At 45.1% G+C, this 18,815-nt stretch overlaps 1 protein-coding gene across 5 annotated transcripts in view; it reads right to left on the bottom strand.

Moving 5' to 3' along the window:
- LOC146021000 (intelectin-1-like) overlaps positions 1–18,815 on the bottom strand; it is a 268,175-nt gene that overhangs the window by 122,003 nt on the left and 127,357 nt on the right. Inside the window, exons 3-7 of one of the 5 annotated variants that reach the window (XM_083154759.1) lie at positions 13,000–13,143; positions 7,248–7,495; positions 6,810–6,968; positions 3,437–3,557; positions 2,782–2,888 (exon numbers count right to left, since the gene is read on the bottom strand). The exons of the other annotated variants lie outside the window; for them this stretch is intronic. Of the exons in view, the coding sequence (XP_083010885.1) occupies positions 2,782–2,888; positions 3,437–3,557; positions 6,810–6,968; positions 7,248–7,495; positions 13,000–13,143 (779 nt within the window). The remainder of the gene's footprint in view (positions 1–2,781; positions 2,889–3,436; positions 3,558–6,809; positions 6,969–7,247; positions 7,496–12,999; positions 13,144–18,815) is intronic. 5 annotated transcript variants of the gene reach the window in all.

Below are 18,815 nucleotides of genomic sequence, written 5' to 3'. Positions count from 1 at the left end.
GGAAGTAGGGGCAAAAAAATGGTGGACATATAATGGCATGCTGGAGAAAATGTAATGTGTAGGGGTGCTGCATGTGAGGTGGCATGCAAGAGAAAAGCTAGCAGGCAAAACAAGGCAAGCTAGAGAAAAGCTGGTGGGCAGGTGGCATGTGAGGAAATAACTGGGCAGCAGGCATGTGAGGGAAAAGCTGGTGGGCAGGTGACATGTGAGGGAAAAGCTGGTGGGCAGGTGGCATGTGAGAGAAAAGCTGGTGGGCAGGTGGCATGTGAGAGAAAAGCTGGGGGGCAGGTGGCATGTGAGAGAAAAGCTGGGGGGCAGGTGGCATGTGAGAGAAAAGCTGGGGGGCAGGTGGCATGTGAGAGAAAAGCTGGTGGGCAGGTGGTATGTGAGGGAAAAGCTGGTGGGCAGGTGGCATGTGAGGGAAAAGCTGGTGGGCAGGTGGCATGTGAGGGAAAAGCTGGTGGGCAGGTGGCATGTGAGGGAAAAGCTGGTGGGCAGGTGGCATGTGAGGGAAAAGCTGGTGGGCAGGTGGCATGTGAGGGAAAAGCTGGTGGGCAGGTGGCATGTGAGGGAAAAGCTGGTGGGCAGGTGGCATGTGAGGGAAAAGCTGGTGGGCAGGTGGCATGTGAGGGAAAAGCTGGTGGGCAGGTGGCATGTGAGGGAAAAGCTGGTGGGCAGGTGGCATGTGAGGGAAAAGCTGGTGGGCAGGTGGCATGTGAGAGAAAAGCTGGTGGGCAGGTGGCATGTGAGAGAAAAGCTGGTGGGCAGGTGGCATGTGAGAGAAAAGCTGGTGGGCAGGTGGCATGCGAGGGAAAAGCTGGTGGGCAGGTGGCATGCGAGGGAAAAGCTGGTGGGCAGGTGGCATGTGAGGGAATAGTCACACTGAGGGCCTGATTCTTGTTCACCCGCAAAAACAAATTATTTCTCTAATGGACCAAACCATGCTGCACTGCAGGTGGGGCAGATGTAACATGTGCAGAGAGAGTTATATTTGGGTGGGGTTTGTACTTCAAACTGATATCTATAACGCAGTGTAAAAATAATGCAGCCAGTATTTACCCTGCACAGAAACAAAATAACACCCAAATCTAACTCTCTCTGTACATGTTACATCTACCCCACCTGCAGTGCACATGGTTTTGTCCATTAGAGAGAGAATTTGCATTTGCGAGTGTACCAGAATGAAGCCCTGAATGTACAGATGATGTCCACCAACTGGACATCACCACAAGCAACGTTATTAGTAAGGGGTGTCCAGAGAGATGAGGTTGTGTAGTTAAGGGCCACACTGCACGGCTTTGCCCGAGGGCCCCTAATGCTATTACACATACCTCATACTGGGTGACCCAAAATCATATAAAGGCATCCATTCTCAACTGGCAGGGAAGCCTGGCTACATGCCCACGACACTCCACCTGCCACTAGGAATGCTCATTGATTGCACAAAAATTAGGCCAGATGTATCAAGCTTTGAAAGTGATAAAATGGAGAGTGATAAACAGTTAGCTAATAAGCTTCTACCTGCCATGTCACAGACTGTTTGAAAATGGTCAGACAGGAGCTGATTGGTTGGTTGTTTATCACTCTCCCATTTTATCACTTTTGAAGCTTGATACATCTGGCCTAAAGAGAGATCTGGCTCCACACCGGCATCCTCCACCATACACCTCAGAACTGGGCCCTTACGGTTCTATATGCCCCTTTAAGACCGCACATATTAACCGGTATATTACAGTTTTTTTACCGTTTCAAAACAGTTATATGTGCAGTCTGAAAGATCCAGAGCGAATTTACTGTTTTAGAATAACTGTTATTTTAAAACGGTAAAAAAGCAGGGTCGTACCCGTTTCAGACCCGTTTTTTTTTGCTGTCTGAACGGGTCTGAAACGGTACCCAGTGAGCACTATTGGCCCCCAGCGCCATGCATATTAATGATCCGGACGCTCATTTCATGTGCGCATGTGTAATGAGCGGCCGGCTCATTAAATATGCACGGCGCTGGCTCAGAGGGGACCAGCTAATGCTCAGTGTACCCTGCCTCAGGTACCGGGGGATGGGTACCTGTGATGTGTGCCCAGAAGCAGCGAGGTATGCAGTGTGTGACATTGCACAGCCCTCCTTACAGCAGCCCATACGCCTCCCTCCTGCCCGCCCCGGAAACTGCATTCTCGTTGCACACGATGTTCGCAGGCTGCGCTTCCCAGCTGGAAAACATGAGGAGAGGCTGCCGCGGTTCGTGTTGTTAGTGCTGGGGGACAGACAGCGGAGGAAACATGTGCTGCTGACACCGGGGATGGGAATAGGAGGATGGCCGATATTACTGTGCTGCTTCCCCGATTCTACCTGGATCGGAGAGAGACCTTTGGGACTACGGGTGTCTGCTGACCCGCAGAGCTGACACTCAGACCACCGGGAGCCATTCTAGTAGCAGGGGAGCCAGATTATATATATACCCAGGTGTGACATGTATTATATAACGCTGCCTGACTTCTGTAGTAACCTTTATTTACTAACCACTTCCATGTGCCAATGCCAGCTGATGCTGCCTTCACACCGCAAACCTGCTTTAGACCAGGTATTTACATGCGATGTGAAAGGGGTTAAACTTGCTCTGACCCGTTTTAAAAAAAACTTTTAAATACCTGGTCTAAGCAGGTTTTGCGGAGTGAAAGCAGCATAATGTTATATTCACTCATAGGTCTATGTAATGTAAATCCTAGCTTACAGTATTCACATGGTTAACTGGGAAAGTATCACAGGTGGTGAATGGCAGCAACTTACATGTTCCGAGTTACAACCATTGGTCACTTTCACTCCGGCACATAACGCCAGCGCTGCTTTCTCAGCGTTAAACACACGGAATTGGATAAAACCAGCAGTGATTTCATCTGCAAAACAGGGTTTAAGGTTTGATTATACAGTGTCAGAAATGCAGCTCACTATTATTTATACAATACCATTGTAACATACATAACAGCCACAACACACGGGAGGTTTACTGACAGTTCCAAATAGTAATAAAATATATATATGCTTAATGAAAACTCCTTCGGCAAATGCAGGACCACAACAACAATAGTATATAATGGTGATCATACATCTCATCTTTCAGAGGTTCCAAGTCAGGAGTTTCCGTGCCATCAGTGTGTCCATAAAGCGGGTGGGGCCTTGTGTGGAGGGGCGGAGCATCAGGCGGAGGGGAATGGCATCATCATTATGTGCGCGTGCCCAGCACTCCCTGAGCAGCCCTACATGACCTTATGGGGGATGTGATACTGCCCGATTTACCAATATCCAGATCTGTGGGCTACCGATCAGGTATATAGTTCCGGCAGGATATATGCACCCCATAAAATGTTTAATAGAAATATATATATATATATATTTTTTTTTTTATTTTTTTCATACAGGATACATTCCATAGACAAACACTTACCTCTTCCCCGTGGTGAGTAGTAATTAGCTGTCTTCTCTGCATCTCCAAAATCATACACAACAGGTGGTGCGGGTCCATTGTTTGTAGGGCAGCTGCCAGTTTTGTATATTAGTGGGTATTTCTGAAAGCAGATAATGAAGGTAGCGTTATACTCTGGAATGTGTACAGCACTGTTCTAATCACCAGGTGCATTCTTATCATTTCTTATAACTTGTTGGGGATGCACATAATTCATCAGTGCTGGATTATTCACGGGGCAACAAAGGCCCCCACACATCCAGTGCCCCCACACCGGCACTGCTGCGGCAGTGTAGGGTGGGTGGCAGGCAGAGGGGTCAGGCAGCGCGGGGCGGGCAGGGGGTCCCTGCGGCAGATGGGAACTAGTAGCGCTACTAGTTCCCATCAGCTGCAGGGACCCTGTTGCTGACTACCCATCCGCCGCAGGGACCCCGCTGCCTCCCCAGCGCTGCATGGACCCTGCTGCGGTGCTGCACGGATCCCCGCTACCTGGACCCCACGTAATCCGGCCCTGTAATTCATATTATAAGGTCATTTGAATCCCCATCGCCTCGTGTGTACGGGGCTTTACTCTTACTATACTTAGTAATACTATTATTAATATTGAAAAGTGATATCCACCTCATCCCCAGTGCTAATAATCTTCCTTACCTAACCTAGAGCATAACTGGGTGAGAGAAAGGTCTTCACGCTCCTCGTGCTTTCGTATGGGGATCGATGTTTTGCTACTGCACATGTGCATAAGCATTTATGTCAATGTGCTGGCTCCCTTTGTGAATTTTGTATAGTCTCTGGCCAGTTCGCACAGAGCAGTGCGGGAAAGGGGCGTGGTGGGGCCGGCATGGGTTATGTCAATGGGAACGATCAGCATTTCTTGGTCGTCGCCATGAAACCGCTGGGCGTTCCAATGGTGATTCGTCAGTGTAGCGGGTGTTGGGCGGGCAGCAGATGCCATCGGATGTCAGCTGCCTGCCTTGTTCATGTACCAGGGTGCCGCAAATCGGAGTCACCAGAGAGTGACTTAGATTTGCAAGTGCTTTAGAAATCATTTGATGGTCGGCGGCCTTCGAATGATTTCTGCCCCGCACGCAAGCTGCGAATGGATGGGATTGGTATGTAATCCCGGCGGTCGGAATCCTGGCTGTCGGAATCCCGACAAGGGTGGGATGTGGATCGCCCCCCCCTTGCGGGCTCGCTACGCTCAGCACACTAATTTATTCTCCATCTATGGGTGTCGTGGACACCCACAGAGGGACAAAGTGCCAGGATTTCGGCGGTCGGGATTCCAGTGTCGGGATTTTGACCGCCGGGATTATGACTGCATCCTGAATGGATGTCTATGCAAAACATCTATTCGCATGCGTGCTGGGATATTCAACTTGTGAGGGTAGGGCGGATGTTCACGCGGGCTGCGTTTAGTTGGCTTGCAAAGGTGCGAAATTTGCAGCTTTGCGAGTCAACCATAATGACCTCCATACTTTCGAATATGTTATCCCTCAAAGGTCAAAAAATTTGAAAGCCAAACGCAGTAAATTGTTCATAATGTGAGGTCATCACTATGGGCCTTATTCTGATTGGTGCGGTCCGTTCAGACTTTCGGAGGGCGCTTTTTAGCTATCTGCGCATGCGTAGGCAACGCAATACGCATGTGCAACGCAGCGTCTGTGCACTCGTTCTCACCAATACCGTCTACAAATGTGCACCGAACTCCCTCGGAAAATATTGGCGTAACATGGGCATCATATGGGCGTACACAAGGATACGGTTTCAAAGTGGGCAAAACTGTGCGTAAATCTGGGCGTACACGAACAGTGATAGGTGTGCATTCGGACCGGACACCGAGTGCAAGCAAACCAACACAGCAGAAATCTGCTGAGTCCATAAGCAAGTTTCAGTTCTCGGAGAGATCTGGTTCATGCGCTAGGCATTCAGATCGCCCAATTAGTACGCCCGCACCTGAAGCACTCTCAGCTGACCACAATACAATCCATTCCTCTACTCATTAGAGATTACACTCTTTTCACAGGTTCAATTGGAAGCATTGCTTCCCGATTGACTCTTGAGGGGTCCGGGGATAAAATTCTTTACACCTGAGGCAAATATAGCTAAATAAAATTACATCACTGAGCCTAGATATAATCAATATATTTTTCAGATGCAAATATATGGAAAAGGCTCCTGTGATCTTATCTAAAATACCATTGTCTCTGCAAGGGTATTAGTGACCTGTCTATTAACTAGTTTAAGATATATGTTTTAAACTGTTTAATACTATGACCACTAATTGTGAATAAATTGATTATTAATTAACAGACATCATAGTAATACTGGTGCGCTCTCTTATTGGGCCAGATTCTCTAAGCTTCAAGAGTGATAACCAACCAATCAGCTCCTACTGTACCTCACATTTTTCAAACACAGTCTGTGACATGGCAGGCAGTAGCTGATTGGCTGGCTGTTTATCACTTTTGAAGCTTAGAGAATCTGGCCCATTATCTTTTTGGTAATTTGCATTCTGATTGTTTCTGTGGGGTTCACAGAAGTCCCCAATTGAGAGCTGCAATTGTTAATTGGAGTGACATATATTGTGTATTTTACCGTTTTATTCTATAGCGGCTGGATTTAAAGTGCGCCCGATTTTTTGGCCACTTCTTTGCATACCCCTGTGTGTCTGGAAACAAATACATCACACAGGTGCCCAAGACATACCTGTGGTTTTGCCATCAAGTGCTCAAATTTTATCTGTAGTGTTAAACTTATTTCCATATACAGTACTATGGCTAGATTTTCTAGATGATGGGTCCCCAAAAGTGGAAAGTAAACTTGTCTAGGATGGGTCCCCTAGAGTTCCCTCATCTTAAAGTACCCAGAAAGTAGAACATGGTAGTGTTGGATGTCCTAAGGCAGGTCTGGCCAACCTGTGGCTCTCCAGCTGTTGTGGAACTACAAGTTCTAGCATGCCTTGCTATTGTTTTACTATAAGGGAATGCTAAAACTGTAGCAAGGCATGATGGGATTTGTAGTTTTACCACATCTGGATGCCACAGGTTGGCCTGGCCTGTCCTAAAGAAATCACATTTTTTTTTAAAGAAAGGAGATACTGTATACCAGGCCTGGCCAACCTGTGGCTCTCCAGATGTTGTCAAACTACAAATCCCATCATGCCTTACCACAGTTTTGCTATAAGGGAGTGTTAAAACTGTGGCAAGGCATGCTGGGATTTGTAGTTTCACAACATCTGGAGAGCCACAGGTTGGCCTGTCCTGCTGTATACTGTCCGTATGTACATCTGTCACTATAGTGTTATACTGATTAGTCTTGTAAAATAAATATATACTTCTGATTCATACTTTACCTTGTACAGATTAAAGAGGTTTCCACCTTCATCAGGCAAAAAGCCATTATCTGTCCGATATCGGAGAATGGCGGAATCCCTCCATTTGGATAGTGGTGTCTTGTTTGGAACATGCCATATCCCCACATCATTAGCCGATATATCGTAATAACCAGGGTTCTGACCATATAGGAGAAATAATATTAGTAAGTAGCTGTAGGCTGGACAGCACTCTGTAGGCTTACAATAAATTGACAATGAATCAAATTTCATTGTATAACGTTTCAGGCTACAATGCCCTTTATCAAGACAAGCAAAAAGAGAAATAATATTGATACGTAACGTGTGTCAGAGAAACATTTATACCTCCAGATAACAGAGTAACAACCTCACCTACCGCAATAGACGCTGAATGGGATATAACATAGCAGGAATCCTGACCCGAATGGTCCTTCTTACCTTGTAGTCATCACTGGTGGCCCCATCAGGTGACCCAAATGTGTTATAGTTTGCCCAGTTGCCGTCTCCTTCCAGGTTATTTATGTTGTTCCCCTGTTGGCTGGACCAGCGATCTCCAGTAGTGCACTTCCCAAGTAAAAAGTTTTCATGGACGCTGGCCACCAAAGTCCAACCTCCTCCACCGGTGGTCATGTCACAGAAGGTTTCATAAGAAATCCCATCATCAGTGGTAAGAGTGTAGATTCCATCTGTATTAAAAGCACAAAAATATTCAAATAAAGTGAATTGTGTGTGCAGATAGAGACTTTTTTCTTTACAATATATCTATATACTGCTAGAACTTTATAAACTACAGTATATATACCTATGCAACAAAATAACAGCTCTTTGGTAGAGATGAGCTTGGAGAGAGATCAAGCACCAATCAGCTCCTAATGGACATTTTTTAAACACAGCCTGAAAAGAATCAATCAGCATGACATAAGTTGATTGGTTAGTACCAAGGTTGTAGCTACCATAGGTGCAGGGAGAGCAGCTGCTATGGGGCCCAGAGGGGAGAGGGGCCACTTTCACATATACATGTGTTCTGTACAAAGGAATAGCTACCATAGGTGCAGCTGCTTTATAGTCCCAGAGCTGCAGCTGTTATGGGACCCTGGGGTAGATTTATTAAGCTTGGTTAAGTGATAAACTGTCTGGTTTTTATCACCGGCCAATCAGCTCTTACCTTCCATTTCTCAAACCAAGCCTGTAGCTTTACAGGTAGCAGCTGATTGGACGGTGATGAAAAAAAAAAAAAAAAAAAAAAAAAAAAAAAGACAGTTTATCACTTCACCGAGCTTAATAAATCTACCCCCCCAGAGCTAAGACAGGCCACCTTCCATGTCACAGATGCATGTGTCAAATACATAAACCATCATTGGGTGATACTTAAGGGTGCTTACACACTTTTGCATTGGGTTCTACAGTATATCTAGATATATCCGTTCTCATTAGAATTTAGTATGAAATTATCTGGAGGGCATTAAAATGTGACATAATATGATCTAGGGCACTGTAATGCGACACAAAATGATGTGGAAGCACTAAAGTGTGGAATAATATTGATTAAGGCTCTGTATTGTGGCATAATAGGAACTGGGGATACTGTAGGTCATAGTGGGCCAAGTGATAACAAGTGATAGAGGGTGATAGAGGGTGATAAAGGACCAGCCAATAGACTCCTGTCATTTTTCAAACTGTCTGTAGCATGACAGAAGATGATTGGCTGTTACTTTATCAACCTCTACTTTATTCACTTGTTAAGGCTTAATACATTTGTCCTAATGTGAATTGGGTACTGTGTTGCATAATGTGCACTGGCAGCCCTACAGTGTAACATTGTATGAATCATACCTTGCTATGGTTCTTAAAATAAACTAGGGCAGAGCTATCGGGCATAACATTAACTAAGGCACTACTGTGGTCTAGAAAATTAACTAGGGCACTATTATGGGGAATAACAATAATAACTGCTGTGGAAAGGGGTCTCTTTAGAAGCATTGGGAAAGGGGCCGTGTGTGTGTGTGTGTGTGTTTCCTTTGAGGACAAATGTGATTTTTTTTTTGGTGTGGACAAATTGAGTTTGTTTATTCAGTTTATGTGTACTGGTGGTGTTCGTTCGTACAGAGTTGCATTACAGATTTGGATTAACAGTAACTGCTAGTCAGGCACTATTTTTTATATAGAAAATAGTCTACTACAACCATAATGTTGTATCTTGGCATACCTTTATTTATTTTTTAAATAAATAATTTTATTGTGTTTTACAGTGGAAAACATAACATACAGAGCAGAAAATACATTGTCAGGAACATATAATCAGGTATTTCAAAAAATAGGTGAGGAGAAAAATTATTGATGAAATCGAACGGAGAAGCATCATTAAGAGACATTTCAAACTATGTATTATGTGAACAACACAGTTCCGTTGTCAGCAGTTTGTTACATTCAAAGTCTAATAAATGTCAGTTTAACTGTTCTATGTTCCAGTGTCTCTTTTTAGACTCTGTTTCCTAGTTATTATGAATAAGCAAGGTAGCTGACCCAACGTCAACATTCCGAATAAAAAAATATAGATCTAGACACTTCTCCGTGGACTATGTGTCCAGATATGGTAGCATTCAGACAAAGCATTATAACACTTGTAATCATAAAACAAGAAAAAGGGGGAGTGGGGGTGGGTAGAGGGGGGAGACAAAAGAAAGAACCATTTACTTCAATACATTTTATATATCTCCTTCTGTGTACCGTGGCAATACAAATGCAATTTTGACCTGAAACCGTCAATTACATCATGCGTAGGTAACAAGACTCCACACATTAGACGGTATATAAAACTTTATAAAAGCGAGGAGCGCCTTTCTCTAGGTCTGCCCTCAAGGCGTGTCGTTCCTAAAATAGTGTACTCAAGACAGCTTTCCTTAACTTCATGATGGAAGGGGAACTTCTGTGTATCCAGTGTGTAAGATTAGCTTTTTGGCAATTAAGATATTGGTCAAGACTGGTAAAGTCTGTGGTTTCTTAGGACCAAGATCCCACACTTGAAAATCTAAAAATAGGCATGCAGCCGGGTGCTTCTGGAGTTTCAGGGCATAAGTACCATTTATAAAATTAATCAACTTATCCCAAAAGAATCTGATTTTCTTGCACTCCCAGTTATGGTAGTAGGAGGCATTGGATTTTTGGCATTTGTAACGAGATCCAGTGTCACTAAGGACAAAATGTGCCCTCTGCACTGGCGCTATGTATGCCCTATTTAGGAATTTTATGTGAGTCTCCTGTAAAGCAGCCGACTGCAAGTATCTCATGGTAAATGGGAATTTTTTTTTTAATAGACCAGCCGGCGCAGGGAGATCAGGGATATCCGCAAACCACCTGGTATGGAGTTTCTGATGTTGAGATTCTTTCCCTGCTGCAATAAGATCCGAGTACAAATATCTAATCCTATATCCCAAAACACATTCAGGTCTCAACAAGGTTTCTATGGGGTCTGTCTCCGTAACCTTCTCCATGGGGGGTAATTGTGTGAAGTGTCCCGACTGGAGATACATATAAAATTGGCGACTGGGCACATTGAATTTCTCTACCAGTGCGGAGAATGGGAGTATTGTTCCTCCTGGGTTGAATATTTTGCGTACATTAGAGATACCATTATCTCTCCAGCCAAGGAACTCTGCGTTCTCAAGACCCGGGACAAACTGGGGGTTTCCCCACAGAGTGGTGAATGAGGAGGAGAAAAACCTTCTGCGCAAAGTCTTATTAATTTGTTTCCAAGACCTGTAAGTAAATAGAATATAAATTCCCTGATCAGTTTAGGTATCAGTTTAAGTGGGGAATGTAGGAGGGCAGCTTGGGAGTATGGGTGGAATAGCTGTTTTTCAAGGGAGGGGAGGTATATTCTGATCTGATTGTAAACGAGTCTATGATATATCTAAAGTGCGCTGCTTGAGAGAATGCTTGTATGTCAGGCATGCCAAATCCCCCATCAGTCTTATTGAGTTTTAGTCAGTTGTATGGTATACGGGCCTTTTTCCCCGCCCAGGTAAATTTAAGAAATAGTGACCTAAATCTTTGTAAATCTATATTGTGGAGCTGCAGTGGCAACATCTGCAAGAGGTAGGATAATTTAGGGAAGGCTATAGCCTTAATCACTGCCACTCTGCCCGTCAAAGACAAATCCATCCATCCAGTCAACAGCTTATCAATCGATGTATAGGAAGGGGGAATATTTGCATTGTAGAGGTCATTTAGTTTTTTAGGAATCAAGACTCATAGATATGTAAGTGTGTGTGAACAGACAGTAAACTGCGAAGTGAAAGAGGATGAATTGATATATATTATATAGAGGAGGCAGACAGGGGCAGTAGGCAGGATTTATCATAGTTTACCCGAAAACCTGAAAAATGTGAGAAGTGCAGCAAAATCTGTTGTATGGCAGGGATCGAGACGTGAGGATTAGATATAAAAGTATATCGTCTGCAAATAAGCTTAATTTGACCTCGGAGGTGTTCACTCGTATTCCAGTAAAGACCTGCGAGGCTCTCAAGATTATCACCAGGGGCTCTACTGCTAGAGCGAACAGTAGAGGTGACAAAGGGCACCCCTGTCTAGTTCCTCTGAACAGTGATTTTGGGCTGGACAAATTATTCATCAGGATTTGGGATGATGATCCTGAATATAGTAGTTTAATGGTACGGATGCAGTCCACCGGGAGCCCAAACCTCTCAATAGTGTAAAATAGGTGATCCCATGTGACCAGATCAAAAGCCTTCTCGGCATCTAGTGAAAGTAGTGCTTAAGGCCCAGGACTCCCAGTAGACTCAACCCATTGCATAACCGTCAAGGCCTTACATACATTAAGGACGGAATGGCGTCCCAAACGAAGCCTGTTGTCAGAGTGAACCAGGGAGGGAAGTTTAAATTTAAGTCTGTCTGCCAGGATTTTAATGAAGATCTTGTAATCTGTATTTAAGAGGGAGATAGGTCGGTAGGAGCCAGGGAGGAGAGGGTCTCTACCAGGTTTGTGGATAATTTTAAGAATGGCCACGGGTGGCGTGGGGGTGCATTTAACATTGTAAGCACCCATTAGGGTGCTTATAGAAGTTATAATCGCATCCCATCGCATTGTATGCCATATACAATTTTAAAATTCTATAACATTGGTGAACATCGCGCAATATCGCATCGCATGCCAAATGGTCTGCGATGCGATGGGCGCCGTGATACTAGACAAGTACCAAAATCGGGTCTGATCGCATCGCATGCGATGCGACCCGATATGATAGACCCGATGCCATAAGATAAAAGTCGGTGGCGCCGTGCTAGGAAACAAGTACCCAAAAATGTTATTGTACAGTAGGTGTTTCTGCACAGAAACATATAAAATACAATTACAGATTTGGATACACACACAAAAAAGTGTATTAGAATGTGATGGGCGCTCTTTAGTTGCTGAATGTGGTGGCATACAGAGACAATGAATCGCTCATTTGCTGTGGGATGATCTGAATCTAGCATAGGGTTGGTGCAAGTTTCAATCGTGCAACTGATGGTAAAGACACACAAAGCAAGATTGCAGCACCTGTAGACACTGAAGGTGGGTGTCTCAGTCGTTGCACAAATGTCCCCTCCTTTAGCACCAGCATAAGCATAACTACATAGATGGGCCTGACTAAAGGATCCAGGTGCCCTAGGCTAATAGACATGTAGCTCCCCTTGTAATACTGCCAAACACGCGTGTATGGGCGCTCAGGGACTCACCAGTCCTACTGCCCATGTGTAGGTAATGAAGGTTATACAGCTGGCATGTATGATCTAATGCTTGTGGTGTGTGAAGGAGACTTTGGCTTTAGGCTGCCCAGCTGGCGCTGTAGCACAATGTACATAAAGTAATGGTTCCATCAGTCACCTTAAGAACTTTATCCATCACAGTACATCAGGACGGGTGATAGCTGGGAAGCATGGAATAAATTAGTGCATTAATTTTATTCCTTAGCGGTCACCTGCAACACCCCCCTTCCCCCCCCCCCCGCAGTCCTGGCGCCCTAGTTATTGGTTATTAAGGCCCTGTTTGCAGATACATTTGAAGCAAAAGATTCAAGGAAGGCTGTGACTGCATCAAAGTCACTCTGGTACCTATGAGGAGGAAGTATCCCACCCCCTTCATCATACCCCGGTTTTCCCTCTCAATCTGCCCCTGCACATTACTCACCTTTGGCACCACAGTGAGCCTGCTTAATTTCTTTGCAGCTCCGATACTTATTAATGTTTGATTTGCTGAAACAATCAGAATCCTCATTCCAGCAGGCCAGTAGATTGAGGATGCTCAGCTTCTTCTCATAAAGGACGGGGTTATCTAATAATACATGATAAATGTTAGATGTTACAGAAAGTTGGGGAGCAAGGCTCCGGCCTTCATGACTGGTTGTAAAAGACTGAAATCACATATAAAAAGGACCAGGATGTACTTCTAAAGGGATTCCCAACAGTATGTGGATGTATGGCCCTACACATGAATCATTTTTATTAAGATTAAATATTTCCTAAAACCCCTAAAAACTGAACATTTCCTACAACAGTCTGTACTACTCCCTTCAGAGAATAGATATTTTGTGGGTACCATTTAATGAAGCGGCCAGTTGAGGACCTGTGAAGCATCTATTTCTCAAACAAAAGACTCTAATGTACTTTTATTATTGCTCAGTTGTTCACCGGGGCCTCCCACTTCTTTCTGCTCTGATTAGAGCCTGTTTGTGCTGTTCACTGAAGGGAGTAGTACACACTGTTGTAGCAAATGTTTAGTTTCTTGGCAATTTCTCGCATGGAATAGCCTTCATTTCTAAGAACAAGAATAGCCTTTTGAATTTCACATGAGAGTTCTCCTTTTCTGGACATTTTGAGAGTATAATCCAACCCACAAATGTGATACAGCTAGCTTAAAGGAATAACAAGCAAACCCATTTTCAGCTATGCTAAGATAATTGCACAAGGGTTTTCTAATCATCCATTGGTCTTCTAAGTTCTAACACAATTAGCAAACACAATGAACCATTAGAACACTGGAGTGATGCTTTCTAGAAATGTGCCTCTATACAACTATATAGATATTCCTTTTTAAAAGTCAGACATTTGCAGCTAGTATAGTCATTTATCACATTAACATTGTATAGAGTGTATTTCTATTTAATTAAATGTTAACTTCATTGAAAAAAAAAAAAAAAAAAAAAAAAGTGCTTTTCTTTAAAAAAACAAGTGACCTCAAACTTTTGAACGGTAGTGTAAGCCAGTGGTGTCAAACTCATGGCCCTCCAGCTGTTGTGGAACTACACATCCCAGCATGCCCTGCCACAGTTTTAGCAAACCATTATTTAACATCTGTGGTAGGGCATGCTGGGAAGTGTAGTTTAACAACAGTTGGAGGCCCATGAGTTTGACACCACTGGAGTAAGCAAAGTTATTGAAGTAAAATAATTTGGACAAACTGTAATTCTCATCTAGTAGAAATGTACACCTCCTGATCATCCTGGGGCTAGGGCCATAGGAATGACCATGATCACTGCAGGCTAGAGTACCGTTTGAGCTGTTGACAAATCTGTATTTTCCACAAAAGAACAGATCATGAAACTCTACATGAACCCCACACTAACTTTTGAGGTATTGTTTTGCCCCTGTATGACCGCCACTCATTGATAACTTTGGCCAATTCATTCCCCAAAAGATGGTATAATCTGGGATTACAACATACTGGATTTTCAGGATCTCCTGACCCGGGCATCAGCAGAATGGGGAATTACCCCAATAGCTGTTTGATGTATGGGCCCCATTATCTTGAACCTCTCATACTTCATTTGGGGGTTGAGCCTTTATTTTAGCAGCTCCAATTCTTTGGAACTCGCTTCCTTAAGCAGTAAACTCCAGACACCTTCAAGTACAGGCTCAAGACTTCTCTTTTTAATCAGGTATTTCATTAGTGACACAGTAGTTTGAAACAGATTACTCTTTTCTGTAGCCTATCAATACTTTAGCCATACTTGCGTGCTCTCCCGGAATGGCCAAGAGGCTCCCGAAAAACAGGGATAAAATTGGAGAGAAAGAAAAGCATACTTACCTACCCACCCGGAATTGCTGGGAGGCTCAAAATCAGGTCAGCCTACTGGTCCCCCGGGAAGGTGTGCAAGTCCCCTGCAATCCCGCCAGCCTCCCACAATCAACCCTCGGCAGGGGGTCCACAGGGACTTGATGCTGCGAATCACATCATTGTGGCCCCGCCCCCACTGTGCAATGCCTGCACCCACGTTTCACAGCGGGGGCATGGCCACACCCCTAAACAAGGCTCAGTTTTTGAGCACTGCCTCCTGTCTCCCCCCCTTTCACACAAAAGTGTAGCTACGGTGGAGCTCAAGCTCCAGGCGACGTCCCCTCGCATTGCGCCATGAAAGGGCTCACCCCCCCACCGCAGATCGGATCTGTGTTACCGATCTGTAGTGCTGCGCTCCTGGTCCCCTCTGACCTGTCCGGTCATGACTGCCGCGGTGCCAACGCCGCTGTACAGCAATACCTTTGTGCTGCCATGTAGCGCTGACACAGGCTGTAGGCGGGCTCGGTGGCAGCAGCACGTTATCACAGTGCGGTATGTGTGTGCCTGTGTACAGCAGCACCCGCCTCCTCCCTCTCTTCCTCCGAGTCGGATAGCAGTGTGAGTGGAGGAGGGGACGCTGCTGCTGCACATAATACACATGGCGGCCGGCGGGAGCTGATAACAAGCAGCCTGCCTCCTGCTCACCTTGATCTGTGCGGTACTTGCGGAAAACGGCTCCGTGCAAACGCTGTGACATTCCCCGCCGGTGAACAAGACACCGGAATATTATCACGCATCAGACAGCTGGTCACTGAGGTGCAGGGTGCTGTAGCCCACAGGGTCACCTGGAGGAGATTGAAAGCTGGGCCACTACAAAAAACAGTGTTGGTACTTGTAGGACTAAGAAGACCCCAGGAGCACTGCTGGCAGACATGGGGCACCTGGCTGTGTGGGTGCTGGGTGTCCTCCGGGGTGGGGGGGTTGCACGCCTCCTACTCTTCCAAACTCAACATCCCCAAACTGCTGCTTTTCACCCGGGGGACCCGGATCAACTTTATATTGGAGGTGACAGAGGAGTGCTACAAGTGGTGAGTGACCCTCTTCCTATCCCCCCTCCCCCCATGGGTGCAAATTAACCCACCTCCAACACCCACGTGTGTGGTCCTCTAATTGCTGCTTCATTCATTCATTTATTTTGTCCACCTAATTTGACACCATGGTTCCATAGATGTGTCAGCATGCACTGTGACTAGTATTGTGCCACAGACTGATGGGTGAAGGAGGGATGAAGGCTGCCACCATAGGGAGCCGGGTACAGGAGGACAGATCTGTGAAACCTGTGCAGGTATGTGGGGAGAGATAGGTACAGAGATGGGGAGCCCAGGACCTAAAAAACTAGAGGCCTGTGAGGAAGCCTGAAACTCTGAGGAGAACCAGGTCCCTGCACAGCACTGACAGATTATAGTCTGTTACTGACCCCCTCCCCATCCCATTCACAGTGTCCCAGTGTCTCCCTGTCTTCCCTAACCAACCAGCCCACTACACCCATTTCACCACCCCTGCAACTAGAAACCACAAACTTGCCTGTCACAGTAATACCCCCCTCCCATCCTGCCTAGAGTCCCCTATTCCCTCAGTGTCCTCCATTCTAGCCTAGCGTTCCCCACCATCTCACCGACTGCCCTAGCCCAGTATCCCCTTCTTCCCTCGCACAATTCCTCTTACTGCCACACTGGGCTTCTCCATCCTACACTGCATCTACCCACGTGTGTGTGTGTGTGTGTGTGTGTGTGTGTGTGTGTAGGAGGGGGGTGAAGGGTGCAGCAGGCTGAATTGTATTAAGAAACCTTGCACCTTATGTGTAATGGGCATTACAGCATGTGGCGTTATGTGTAATGGGTAATACAACGTTCGACCCCTTAAAATGTTCAATGTGCATTATAGTGTGTGGTATAAGGTTAGGCTGCACCCCCTTTTAGCTGTGCAAGAGCCCCTCTAACTACAAATTGGGGGGGGTGCAAAACATGCCTTTGCTCTGGGCACCGTGGCACCTAGCTACACCACTGCTTTCACAGCACGCATGCCAGCCCTGCTCCCTTCTGGTTGCCCTCTCCCGGAGAGGACAGACTAAATGTTGGCAACCCTGAAGTAAAGAGAAAGTGATATAGGGACATTCATTATTATGTGAGCCAGCCCACCGAAATAAAGAATCCTTTAGAAAACCTTCAGAATATGTATTTGCCCTGATGTATCATTCCTGATTGCTGGGACAGTGACTCTGACAGGAGCTCATCCCGGTCATCAGCGAGAAGTAGACTGATCGCATTATGATCATATTACTGTACTTCCTGTGTTGAGTTTTAGGAATCATATCTCTCTTATCCCAATAATAGTTATTGAGATATTATTATATCTTGTATTGATTATATATATATATATATATATATATATATATATATATATATATGACATCTGCAATTATATTCTAATAGACTTTACAATACAATATGCAGAGTACTTTTCACAAGAGTTCAAGTCTGATATTTACAGGCAACACAAATCATTACAGAATACATTAACACAGTTATTGAGATTATATATATATATATATATATATATATATATATACATATATATATACATACACATATACACACACACACATATATACATATACACACACACACACACACACACACACACACACACACACACACACACGCCTCCTTGCTTATATTACATAAAACAACATTAAACAATTGACAGACTTAGACTGCTACGATACTGACATAAATTATACCGTCCCCCTCTCACTCCAGCCCATTCCTTGGTTCATCTCGCTTCTGATGTCTTCTCTCACTGCCTCACATCTCTCTGGATAGGGTGAGTGTCTGTGTGTGTGTGTGTGTGTGTGTGCGCGCGTGTGCGTGTGTCAGTCTACCTACCTCTTTCCCAGTGGTGCAAGTAGAATTTTTTTCTTGGTGGTACTTAATAGCCTCCACCAAAAATGGGCATGGTCATGTGTCATCAGGGGGCGTGGTCACACAAAGCTAGAGGAGTGACTAAATGACAATAGATGCGTGGACACAGGAGACAGGGAATGAGAAACAGGGAATGACTGGGGGTGGGTTGGCTCTTGCTTGGGGGAGAGCCAGGCAGCTTGTGCTTACAATAGTGGAGCCTGCTCTTCATGCTGTCGGCGCTGCTGATGCCTGTCAGTGTGACAGGCTAAATCAGCAGTAGCCGGTAGCTGCATACAGCACCAATCATAATGCTGGGTGGGGGGGGGGGGGGCTGCGGATGCATTATATTTAGACTTAAAATGAAAATAGAAATGACAGTGGATCAGGGGTAAGTGGTACTGCGTACCTGCAACATATTACAGTTTAAACGGTTGTATCCTGTCCCGCAGTGAGGCTCTGCCAGTCCCTCCATTGGTTGCCTGTATATTACCGTATTCAATGTAAAACACTTCTAATTGCATATAAAGCTATTAACCATACTGCACCAGCATATATCTCTGCACTTATCACACAATATCTCCCATCTCGACCACTCCGCTCTGCACAAGATTTGCGTCTCTTCTGCACGGATCACTAGCTCCCATTCACTATTACAGGACTTTCATTGGGCTGCTCCCATCCTATGGAATGCCCTTCCATGCACAATTAGACTCTCCGCTAGCCTCCAAACTTTCAAGCGTTCCCTGAAAACTCACCTCTTCAGGCAAGCCTATCATATTTAAGTTCTACATGCATAACCCTCTGAGGCACTTATGTATTATATAGCTTCCCTTCTGGACGTGTAACTTGTTGGGACTGCTATGCTATTACTGATGCCTATCCTTGTGTTTCCCTCCTATATACCTAATAGATTGTAAGCTTGCAGCAGGGCCCTCTAACCACCAAGTCTGTCTGTTACCCAGTTTGTTTTATCACTGTCTACTATTG

This window comes from Crinia signifera, chromosome 7, assembly GCF_055691185.1.
Source record: "Crinia signifera chromosome 7, ASM5569118v1, whole genome shotgun sequence".
NCBI lineage: Eukaryota > Metazoa > Chordata > Amphibia > Anura > Myobatrachidae > Crinia > Crinia signifera.
This window is presented reverse-complemented; position numbering and strand designations above follow the sequence as displayed.